General features: G+C 42.1%; 1 protein-coding gene across 2 annotated transcripts; it reads left to right on the plus strand.

The window, feature by feature from the left end:
• The first annotated feature begins 100 nt into the window (after window positions 1-100).
• On the plus strand, window positions 101-4,119 carry LOC307014867 (zinc finger MYM-type protein 1-like). Of its 2 annotated transcripts, XM_079643080.1 has the most exons (13): window positions 104-388; window positions 877-1,039; window positions 1,149-1,232; window positions 1,313-1,483; window positions 1,574-1,749; window positions 1,827-2,002; window positions 2,102-2,271; window positions 2,382-2,620; window positions 2,708-2,965; window positions 3,049-3,250; window positions 3,350-3,557; window positions 3,674-3,826; window positions 3,894-4,119. In XM_079643080.1, the coding sequence occupies exons 1-11, from the start codon at window positions 290-292 to the stop codon at window positions 3,442-3,444; spliced, it is 1,833 nt and encodes a 610-aa protein (XP_079499206.1). In that variant the 5' UTR covers window positions 104-289; the 3' UTR covers window positions 3,445-3,557; window positions 3,674-3,826; window positions 3,894-4,119. The 2 variants fall into 2 exon arrangements, with proteins under 2 accessions (XP_079499205.1, XP_079499206.1); XM_079643079.1 differs by having other exon boundaries at window positions 101-388; window positions 1,313-1,749.
• The last annotated feature ends 8,731 nt before the right edge of the window (window positions 4,120-12,850 follow it).

Here is a 12,850-nt window from a genome sequence, read left to right on the forward strand (position 1 = left end):
CACAGGAGAATAAAAGAAGAATAAAAAAAGTGTTAAGATGTTATGATACAGTGTTTCCCACACAATGTTAATACTTGGGCGGGCCGCCCAGGTATATTAAGGCCCGCCCAAGTATATTTCGGACCTTTTTTAATTTTTTTTATCCGTCCGCGAGCGACGCCATCTGCGAGTGATTAACTAATGGACAATGAGCCCTCGCTCTACGCCTCCTGTGCCTGTTCGCTCTGCGGTTGATTAACTAGGGGACAATAATCCCCCCCTGTTCGCTCTGCGATCGATTAACTAGTGTATGATCCCTCGCTCGACACCTCCTGTTCGTGCTGCCATCGCGTGGAGGGAAACGAGAAACGGAGAAGACGACGTTAATTTAGAAGACGCGGACACTAAGGTAAAGTAACTATTTTCTCCTTATTGTGTTGTTGTTTTCTGACTTTGGTAGGAGATTCGAATTATTTGAAGTTAGTGGCAACTAAGAGTGTATTTAACGTAATCAGGCCAACTTTGCTGCGTGCAAGTTACGTGTGCTAAATTAAATATAAAAAAGATTATAATTCGTTTTCTCTTCGGGCTATGCCAGTTAGAAGGACACAGATTAACTTTAGCTAAGGTTAGACTGTTAATTTCCCCTGCATTACTCCTCAGATATGAGTATTCAAAAATATTTTAAGAGAATACGGCGTGAGGATGAGGAGGAGAGGAGGAGAGACCACAGGTAACTTAGCCAATGTTAGCATTTTGCTTGCAATGGCAATAATAAATGCATAAGTCTCAATAATGATATATGTCGGTTCGTTTGACCTGAAATTATACAATTGCAGTCAACAGTGAGTTGCAATGCAGAGACCAAACTAGATTCAAGCTTGTTTTCAATTCTAGCCGGTGGTCAGTGAAGATGCTGGCACAACTAGTCAGAGTACTGAGGGAGAGGCAGCAGGTCCCAGTGTGGTAGAAGCAGCAGCAGGTCCCAGTGTAGAAGCAGGTGCAGGTCCCAGTGTGATACAAGCAGCAGCAGGTCCCAGTGTGGTACAAGCAGGTGCAGGTGAACAAGCACCACAGTTCCAAGCATCACAGACACAGACACAGACATAGTATAATAGCAAGGAGAACTCTACCATTTAAATGCAGTAATAACAATGCATTATTTTCAGATTCCAAGCATCGCCACTCAGGATGGAACCCTGATTGGCTCAAAATGCCACAGTTCAAGAATTGGCTCTACCTCACCCAGCATGGTATGAATGGCATTTGCAAGTTCATATTTGTAATAAAACTTATTTTTTGTAAGAATTAACACGTTTTTCTTTTTAAAAAGGAATGTTTTGCCGAATCTGCAGGCTACACAAGCCTCCAATAAAGAAAGGCCCCTTAAAACGGGCTTTCATAGAAGTTGGGATTATTGTTTTCCGCAAGGATTATATCGAGCGCCACATCTCCTCAGAGCCTCATCAATATAGTGTAAAGCATCAGGTCTCACTTGCATCAGGTATATCATTTTTTTATGTAAAGCTAATTTCTGCAACCTATCAACCATGTTTGGCTCATATAATGAATTATGTCTTTGCCCTTGGTCTAGGCTACTCAGTGATGCAGGCTTTTGAGCCCACAGTTATTATGGAGCATGAGGCCGTCATAGGTGGACTCAAATGCCTTTACTGGCTAGTAAAGAACGAGATTGCTCACCAAACCAACTACCCTAAGCTCTTAAGTTTAGCTCAGCTTTTGGGTTGTGATTACTTTGAAAAGCTGAAGGTAAACCTAGTACAAAATGATGCTTGTGAAACTAAGAACTTTAACCAGCTAAATGTTAAATGATCTCTTTTTCTCAGGTGGATCAAAGAAACAATTATCAATCACACAGAATAGTGGATGAAATGCTGGAGATCCTTGCAGAGATAGTAGAGTCGCCTATTTTGGAAGAGATAAGGTCATCTCAAGCAATCAGCCTAGAGGTTGATGAAACCACAGATGTATCTGTAAACCGCCAGCTGGATTTACATGTTAGGTGGGGTATTTTTTAAAGGAATGATGTGCATTTAAATAAAGGCCTAGTTAAACTTAATATTTATTAATATGTGTGAAAACCTATACATTTTTATTTTAGACACCTGGATAAAGAGGGTTATGTTTTCAACCACTTCCTTGACCTGGTAACTCTGGAAGATGGGAAAGCTGACAGCATTGTTGCTGCCATCAAGAGTGTACTACAGAAGAAGGATCTCCCGGTAGACAGGCTCTACGGACTCGGGACAGACGGTGCAGCAGTGATGACGGGTATGGAGTTTATTGTTAAATCTAATGGATTGTGTGAAATTTGAATTGTCAGCTGTTATTAAAGGAAACAAAATGACGCCCTCAACACTGCATTTAATTCTTAAACTTAGGCCGTCTGAATGGAGTGGCAAAGCAGCTCACAGACAGTTTTCCAAAGCTGGTTTCTGTAGCGTGTGCTGCTCACAGACTGGCACTGGCATGCAAAGATGCCTCAAATGCTGTCAGGTATATGGCAAACTTCAGGAACCACCTGCAGGAACTGCACCTATTCTTCCGAAATAGTGCAAATAGGTCAGCCACACTGAGTGCTGCCGCTACCACTCTTGGTCTGAACGACTTGAAAGTCAAGGTGTGTTTTCACCTATTTTCATAATACTATTGTGGTGTCATATTATTTACATATATTTTACTAACCAGTGTTTCTACTTGTTGTTAGGAGGTGAAAGATACAAGGTGGCTATCGCAGCACCTAGCCGTTCAAAACCTCCAGAGGAACCTTCCAGCTGTGCTGGCTGCTCTGGCGGAAGAAGCGAGCACAAGGAAGTGCCCAGTGGCCAAAGGTCTATACACCTTCTGTGCCACATACCGCTTTGTGGCTGCCCTCTACCTTCAGGCAGATGTGCTGCCCCACATTGCAATGCTGTCCAAGGTGTTTCAGAGAGCTGATGTGAACTTTCTCCACATAAAGGAGCAGGTAGATTACAAAGAAATGCATTTGATGCTCCCAGTTATTTGCATTATCCATCCTATTATATTGTTGTCTTTTTCCACATTTAGGTGCCAGTCACACTTGTTACTCTGAGGAGAATTCTGGAGGCAGGCGAGACCCCACTCCCCGGAACGTTCCTTGCTCGCCTACACCAAGACTTGGACAACCCAGGTGGACTTGGGGCGTTTAGCATTGCCGGAGAGGATCAGGAGGGGACACGGAATTCTGGAGCGGCCCCGGGAAGATATGTGGGCCAGATTTGTCAGAGATGTAAATACATCCCTTCTTACTTTTACATTCCAATATTTATTTTCCTTGAACTGAAAAATGTATAATATCATTCCAAGTCCTCAAACCTTACATCTGCAGCCTGGAGAGCAACATTGAGAGCAGGTTCCAGCATATTGAAGTGCTGGGGGCCTTCAGTGTCCTGGGTCCAAAGGCAGTTACCTCCAATGATGTAACCAACATTTCAATGTTGCAGACCCTTGCCAACAAATTCATCCCAGGGCAGGATGCCACAGTTATCCAAGAGTGGACCTCCTACAAGCAGCATGTTCTTGAAGGAACATTTAAGGTTGGTAAATACTTAAATTAATATGAACTTGACGGTTAGAATTGCTTGTTTTGACATCTGTAAATGTTTCAATTATACTGTATACTCATTTGCCCTGCCTTGGCTAATCTCTGAAGGACAAGACACAAGCTGAGATCATGCAGCTCCTGGCCAGTGAGAAGGACGAATGGGCAGAAATATACCCAAACCTCAGCCTTCTCTCTTCAGCGGGGTTGGTCATCCCTGTCTCCAGTGTAAACTGCGAGAGGGATTTTTCTACGATGAACAGGGTAAGTGTCATTCCCTGTTGCATGTCATTCTGTATAGTTCATTTAAAACAAACTGTCTGTTTTACAGGTGAAAACTGACATGAGAAACCGACTGAAAGGGGAGCACCTGGCTGCATGTATGCGGATAGCAGTCAGTGGACCAGCACCAGAGGCATTCCCATACACACAGGCGTTGGAGCTGTTCTTCAACAAACCCAGACGGATTAAGTGCTCTGACAAACAGTGCCATCTTTGTACAAAATGAATATTGCCATACAGTAATGTAAAGTTAATGAATAAACATGTTGTTAAAACTTGTTGTTTGTCACATGTGTTGCACGTCACAAAGCCCGCCCCGCGGTCCGCTCGCAGCCCCCCCCCCTGGCACCTTCCCCCCCAAGTATATTTCAGATCTGTGGGAAACACTGTTAGCATTTTTAGTACTTCCGGTTCCTTCCTCAAAAAGCAATGCATTTTTTCCATAGGGTTTGGAAAATAGCTCGAAATAAGGTCTGTGGTTGACACACATTTAAGAGATAAATCACGTTTTGTTCTTCGACATTAAATACATCAGCAGTGACCCCACTGGTGATTTTTGAAGAGTTTACGTGTCTGAAAAACGATGGTTGTTACCGAGTGGCTGAATAGGACTACAGAAATTGTTGAGGCCGTTGTACGTCATTACGCCGAACACGTAAACACTCCCGCTAAGTTTGTTTCCCCCTGTGTTCTGCTTGAAAGCAAGTACATACATGCCTATCTTTAGTATCTGTATATCGATATCTGACCATTAGAATCTGTATTTTTGAAATTGTGGTTTTTAACACTGTAGTTTTATAAATGATAGAATAATTAATTACCAGTGTTTTCCAATTTTACTCGGCAGTTCGTTTCGTTAGCTAACGTTAGCTAAAGCTAGCGCTACTAGTTAGCTACGCAATGGTTTGTTGCTTTGCTCCGGGTTGCAGCCACAGGTCTTCGCATGAAACGTGCTTGTTCTATCGTTTCCCGGCCAATGTTTTCCAAAGGAGAGTCTGGATTCGTGCCATGAGGTAAGCTGACGTTACATTTTTGTCCATGTCACGGTGTCGTGTAAATGATGGTTAGTGACTATCGCCGTTTTAGAGATGGCGCTGCTGAAAAGACCACAACATAAGTAAAGATAATGAATACATCCTTTTATAACCTGTGTGGCTTATATGATAAGTCTAATTAGTACAAGCAGCATAACGTTTCACCATGTAACTAAAGATTGTAGTCAGGGAAATCAGTTTGACATATTGAACTAATAACAAATCACCTCTGGCTGGCAGAGAACTCTCTGCTCCATAGCTTCTCTTGGACGTAAAATCACATGTACATTTTACATTTATATTCAATTTAATATCCCATCCCTCACATACTTTTGTATATAATAACTTATATTTTGTTTTTCTTGTTATGCTGCTGCAACACAAACATTTCCCAAATTCGGATCAATACAGTAATATCTTATATTAATTAATTAAGAAACATAACTATTATAATTAGTGTAGCAGCTGACACCTATTTTCAATATGGATGAATCTACCATTTATTTCTTTAGTTCAATTTTGATCTATAAAAATGTCAAAATAGTGAAAATGTTCACGAGACTTATCAAAGTGCAAGGTTATTTCTTTAGATGTTTTGCTTTGGCAAATGTGAAGGGGGGACTTCCATGAAACTAATATTTTATATCTTCCCAACAGACGAGCTGACAGGAAACCTAACACTAACAACCACAACATTGCAACATCCTCCACTGAATGCATACGTTTAGCTCCCTTTGGCTTCTTCCACTGACAGGGGGTGTCAGTGCAGCTGAAATTGTGGATGGCAAAGATGGCTCATGCAGCTGCATGACTGCATTTCCATTCTCCACGTGGGCATTCACATTTTGTGGAGAGAATTCCCTCTTCTCCTGTAGATACCTGTGGTGGTGGGATTGTTTTATTATTTAAAATATATTTACATTTGTAATGCCTTCCCAATTATCCCTTTAATTGTTTATAGCCTACTGTATGTTTATTTCATGGATATTTCTGTGGTTTCTGGTGTGTAATATTTGTAATCTTGGGGCCTCTTCTCTTTAACGTCTACATGCTACCACTGGCTCAGATAATGAAGAACAACAAAATAAAATACCATAGCTATGCGGATGACACACAAATTTACGTAACCATTTCACCAGGAGACTATGCTCCGATTCAAACATTGAGTAAGTGCATTGAACAAATCAATGACTGGATGTGTCAGAATTTTCTCCAATTAAACAAAGATAAAACTGAGGTAATGGTTTTTGGAGCCAAGGCAGGACGTTTAAAAGTTAGCGCTGAGCTTCAGTCTGCAATGTTCAAAACAACAGATAAAGCCAGAAATCTAGGTGTAGTCATGGACTCTGACCTGAGTTTCAACAGTCACATTAAAACAGTTACTAAATCAGCTTACTATCACCTAAAGCAGTGGTTCCCAACCTGGGGGTCGCTAAAGATCGCAGGGGGGGCGCCAGGCCTCAGATGATTTGAGGTCTAATATCATATTTATAATAAAAAATAAAATAAAATGTACATACATTTTTTTTTTAACATATCATTTTTTTTACATATTGTAACGCAATACATGATTGGCGCTAAAAGCCTTGTCTACATTACAATAAAATATAGAAATTAATTGATTAACTAATATTAAAATTCAAAAAATCAATTTGATACTCCTCCGATTGGCGCCAACATTGACGTTACTGTGTCAGCTTTCATAATAATGACAGTTTGCTGCGCTTGCTAGCTAGCGACCGACTTCATAAGGTGAATATTTTTGTCTAAAAATGTCTGAAAAACGTGAAGGAGATGACAGCTCATCTGCAATCAAAAAGAAAATGAGGACCTACCTAGAGAGCTATCTTAACTTCGGTTTCATGGAGGGAACAGACAAAACCCGCCCAGAGTGTGTGATACAGTATGCAGAGAGAAGCTAGCCAACGAAAGCATGAAACCCAGCAAAATGAAGAGACACCAACAGACCATGCACCCAGAAACATTCGGGCGTGATCGGGACCTTTTCATAAAGAAACAACACCTTGCAAAGACAAACCAGCCCAATGGATATAAGAACAGCGTTTGTTAGGGCTGGCAGCGATGCACAGAAGGCCACCGAGGCCTCTTTTGAATGTGCACTTTTAATAGCAAAGGCAAAGAAACCGCACAACATTGGCGAGAAGCTCATTAAGCCAGCTTGCATTAAGATGGCTGAGAAACTGTGCGGCCCGCAGGTCGCGGAGAAGCTAAAAACTGTACCACTGTCAAACAATACGGTGTAAGACAGAATTGAGAAGATGGCAAGTAACTGCGAGCTGCAGCTGCTCGAAAAGCTTGGAAAGGGGCCATTTGACATACAACTTGATGAAACCACAACTGTAGCAGACGAGGCTGTGCTGATCGTTTATGTGCAATATATCGATGGGGAAGATTTGAAGCAGGACATTCTTATGTCAGTCAACTTTAACACTACCACCCGGGGTGAGGACATTTTTACTGCAGTGGATTCTTACCTCTCATCCCACAATCTTTCCTATGAGAATTTAGTTGCATGTTGCACAGAAAAACAAGGGATTTAACAGTCGCTTGAAAGAAAAGGCCCCACACTGCACAATATTTCACTGTGTGATACATCGTCAGGCCCTGGCCAGCAAGAAACTGTCAGAAGACCTCAGCGAAACACTCTCAACTGTTATTAAAATAGTCAATTTTATCAAAGGTCGCCCCACCAACAAGCCTCTATTCGCAGACTTGTGCGAGGATGAAGCGCACCAAACCCTCCTACTGCACACCGAGGTGCGCTGGTTCTCACGCGGCCGAGTGCTGGCACGCTTTGTAGAACTGAAGGAAAAAATGGAAGAGTTTCTACAAACTCGTAACCGCGCACTGTCAGAGCAAGTGACTGAGTCATTCTGGATTAAAACAGCATACCTGGCCGACATCTTCAGTCTCTACAATGAAACAAACAAGCGTCTGCAAGGCGTGGAGTCCAACATTCTCCAATGATGCATTTGTGCGCAAACTGGAGTACAGGGTCGGGAAAATGGAGAGGGGGGAGCTGCAACAGTTTCCACTCCTGCTGAAACAATCCCAAAACAATCCTGAAACGGTGCCTGTACGTCGCGAGTTCATCCGCCATATGAACGCACTGCAAACGGAAATGCAATCACGGTTCGGTGACATAGACGAGTATGTCTCCAAGGAATTGTGGGTTTTAGATCCCTTTATTGCCAAAGTTGAGGATGTGGAATACCTGGATTGCGAAGATGAGCTCACCGACATCCAAGCTGACTCGCTGTCAAATAAATACTTCCAGGAAAAAGGATTAAAAAAGTTTGGGATTCTCAAAGGACCAAGCCTCGCTCCAAAGATCACACTGCATGCCACGACCAGGATTATACTCCCATTCAGTACGACATATCTATCAGAAACAGCCTTCAGCGCACTTGTTGCCATCAAAACAAAAGCACGCAACACACTGGACGTTCACAACGACTTTAGACTGGCTGTCACTCACATTACACCTGACATTCCATCCCTGGCTGCGGGCGTGCAAGCCCAAGGTTCACATTAATGAACCTACTTGAACCTCGTCTTCTCTCTGCTACCTGTTCCATGGCAGACAAGCATTTGATTTACCTGCTTAATATGCCAGTTTTTCATTTTTGTTTTATACAGGCCTATGCAACCATATTACCATTTATTTATTAGACATAGTATATTCTTTTGAAGTGTCCTGTTCTTCGACATTTGAAATAAATATGATGCATACATTTGCAAGTTGGTAGCTAATAAAAGCATACAAAGACAGAAATGTATCATTTTTTCTTTAATATAAATGTTTCTTCTGCGCGTAAAGTGTCGGTTTCAGTTGGATTATTTGTCACAGTTGCTCCGATCAGATCGGACTCCTCCATTTTGTAGATTATTTACGATTTTTTAATTTTTTAAATCTTACTTTGAGCATGTGTTTTAAACAGTTGAATCCCTTTGTGAATTGTTTCCACTTGCGCCGTCCTTTAATTTCTTGATAAAGCGGGCATCCAAATTCATTAATCCTGACTCCAATAACCATCAAAGTCACTCCAATAGTGCTCCCTAATTACGCTTTCATCCTCCTTTAATGAAATACTTCACATTCATCCAGTTTGTGACAGTAGTTGTAGCATTTTTGAGACTTTTAAACTTTAATTACCGCTGTTGCCGTGTGTGTGTGTGTGTTGGGGGGGTAACCGCTGTTACCAGGCACGGCTGTCACTACCCGATCTGCCCCCCTGCCCGATCTGTACTGCGCATGTGCGAGATGGTCCGCCATACTCGACAACTACATACGGCAACTCTAATAGGACACTTCACACAGTGGCGTTTTGCAAAGCAGAAAAAGAACACAAAAAACCGGGAGAGATGAGTTATTGTTAGGACAACGTGACTTCACTATTATTTAACAACTCTTTTTATTGGATTCTTTTATTTGGGGTTAAGTACATTGTCAGAATAAGTGAGACATAGATTTCACTTCTGTTAGACAGCTATATGCCATACATTTTTGCATACATTCACAGTAAATATTTATTCAGTATGATAACTGCCAAACAGAAGTTAAATCCATTTTCTTTTTGTGCTTTGCCAAACGCCACTGTGTCAAGTGTCCTTGTTGGGTTGCCGTACGGAGTTGTCCAGTATGGCAGACCATCTCGCACATGCACAGTACAGATCGGGCAGGGGGGCAGATCGGCAACAGCGATAATTAAAGTTTTGAAGTTTTGAGGGGTCGCAAATTCCAACAGGAGTCATTTGGGGGGGCCCTGGGTAAAAAAGGTTGGGAACCCCTGACCTAAAGAACATATCTAGGATTAAAAGACTGATGTCACAGCAGGATTTGGAAAAACTTGTCCATGCTTTTATCTTCAGTAGACTGGACTATGTAAACTGTGTTCGTTATTCTCCCGTCCAGGAGAGAAGCTTTAAAAGGAGACTAAATGGAGTCTGTGTGAAAGTTAAATTGGGTACTTTAATTAAAAAAGGCGCGGGTTGGTCACAAGCATGATATTGTTCAGTCAGGCTGTGATCCGCTCCTCGCTCCTGCTGTTTATAAAGCACTGAATGGTTTAGGCCCAAAATACATTTCTGACCTCCTGCTAAATGATTAACCATCCAGATCTCTCAGGTCTTCAGGGACAGGTCAGCTTTCTGTCCCCAGAGTCAGAACTAAACATGGTAAAGCAGCCTTCAGTTATTATGCTCCAAATATCTGGAACAAACTCCCAGAAACCTGCAGGTCCGCTGCAACTCTTACTACTTTTAAATCCAGGCTGAATACTTTTCTTTTTGTCGCTGCTTTTAATTGAACTATTCATATCTTAGACTGCACTGTAACTTTACAACTGTACCCGGTCTCCCCTATAACAGTATCTACAGTATGCCTAACACGTATTTGTTTTCACAGAAACTTCCACCCATAGATGAGCTGCTGCTGTTCCTCATGCACCTGTCAGTGGGCCTACATCTGAGGGATCTAGCAGAACGGTTTGGCATTCACCGCACTACAGTCAGCAGAATTATTTCCACCTAGACACACTTCCTCTACCAACTGCTTGGAAGCAAACGTCTGTGGATCCCACGCGAAGTTGTCAAAGCTCACCTTCCACCAGAGTTTTCAGCTTTCCCTGACACACAAGTGGTGCTTGACTGCACTGAAGTATTCTGCCAGACTCCATCATCTCTCCTGCTGCAGAGTGAGGTGTTTTCTACATACAAGTTGCATGCTACATTCAAGGCCATGATCGGCATGGCACCAAATGGTGCCATTACATTTGTGTCTGGCCTGTATGCAGGATCTATGAGTGACCGGGAGATCTTCAAGCTGTCTGGCATCGTGACCCTGCTCAAACCAGACATGGCGATAATGGTCGACAAAGGGTTCCTTGTGGACAATCTGGTTGAGTGTAAAGTGTACCGGCCTGCCTTTCTGCACAAAAAAACCCAAATGAGCAGGGAGGATGTCAGGCAGACTCAATCCATTGCACGTCTGAGGGTCCATGTGGAGAGGTGCATCAGAAGAGTCAAAGAGGATTAGGATTGTGTGTGAGAAGGGGCCGAGAGGAACAAGATGGCAGCCTGAGCTGAGAGCTCCGCACAACCTCAGTGATTAATTTGAGTTTTTTACCTCCACTCAGAGAAAAAGCTTAACATCTTTATTGACTATAGTTAAGAGTTGACATCTAAGGAAAGACTCTTGCTACAAAAAGAAAGAAAAAGAAGGAAGGATGCCAAGAAGAAACCCACGAGGCAACCAAGACCTACCAGAACCGGAGGATGAGTCTCAAGAGGATGATAGAAAATGTTTGCTGAGATAATGTCCGAGTTAAAATCTCAACGTTCTGAGATAATTAATCGTCTCGATGGAATTGATAATCGTTTGGAGATTGTGACTAGTCAAGTCTCAACAATGAAAGAAGCACTAGCTACAACAAACCAGGCCCTTGAGAATCAACTTCAGCGTATGGACGAAGCTGAACAAAGAATTTCGACATTAGAAGACACCTTACAAACTACAGCACGGGACCTTCACAGAGCCGAAAAGTTGATAAAGACGCTGGAATCTAAGACGGATTATCTAGAAAATAGAGGGAGACGTAAAAACCTTGTTTTACTAGGGCTCCCAGAGAAGTCAGAAGGCAGCCAATTACTACTTCAATATATTCAACAGAAACTATCTTCCTGGCTCAAACTCTCCCTCGATCAGAACCTAGAGTTGGAGCGGGTTCACCGCTCTCTACGACCATATCCCGAACCAGGGAAGCCTCCAAGACCAATTATGATCCGCTTTCTACGAGTCAGAGATAAAGAAATGATACTGCAGTCTGCGAAGAAAATGTCAATCCACGAGGGTAATACTAAACTCACCATTCGCCAGGATCTGTCTGCAAAGGTACGCCGAAAGCGCAAGGAGTTCGACCTGGTGATCAAATTATTCCTCGAAAAAGGCATGTTCAGAGGGTTTGCTTATCCTCATCGGCTCCGTATTCTTCACAAAGAGAACATTGTTTTTTTTTTGAAGATCCCAAAGAAGCCGACACCTTTGTTAAGCAGCTGCAGTAAGTCGCTATTTTTCTAACCTACCGGAGTGGAGGTAAGACTTACATTCTTTTTTCTCTTTTCTCCTTTTCTCTCAATTAACTGTCATTGGGATTGGGGAAACGTGTGGAAATCGTTTTTCGCAAGGACACATTAAGAGGACTTTCCAGGATCGAACTGGTTCATTTGTATTTTGTTATATTTACCAGTGTCTTTTCTTCCGGCAACAAAGAATGACGTACCGGACCACACCAACAAAGAAGGTAGTGGAGGGGTCTGACAAAACAGTAACATACAGTTCTGTTTAAAATACACCCTTCCTCCTCCACTCTTATTTTGACAGTTAAGATATCACCATGTATACTCCTCTGATCGTTCTTTTTTGATTTGCCTTGTTTTTTTATGGCAATATATTGTTTGACATGTAAATGATCGGATGGAACATACCATGATGACATTTGGGATGCGGATTTCTATATACCCGTCCCCTGTTAAGGAGGAGAATTAGGAAGACATTTATTTATTTTCAATGAGAACTGAGGATGGGAGCTCCAAGTTGCCAACACAAAGAGGACATTTCGTTAGATCTGAGATGCACATTTCTCCGCCGTTTGTTTCTCTCTGGGCTACAATAAATTGGGTAGAGGAATTGCCAGGGTCAGAAGACCCTGGTTTGGGTGGGATGTTATATTGTTTTCTTTTTGTGTTTTGCGTTTGTGTTACATTAGTTATAATGTTAAATAATAAAAGCAGTGACAATCCGTTTTGTGTATGGGGCCAAAATATACAACATATTAAATATAATCCCACAGATATGCAGCAGTCAGCATGCAAAACATGAAAATCTATTCTTGGAATATTAAAGGCTTGGGAAATCCCATAAAAAGGAATAAAGTACTATCTCTTCTTAAAA

This window comes from Notothenia rossii, assembly GCF_949606895.1.
Source record: "Notothenia rossii genome assembly, chromosome: 8".
NCBI lineage: Eukaryota > Metazoa > Chordata > Actinopteri > Perciformes > Nototheniidae > Notothenia > Notothenia rossii.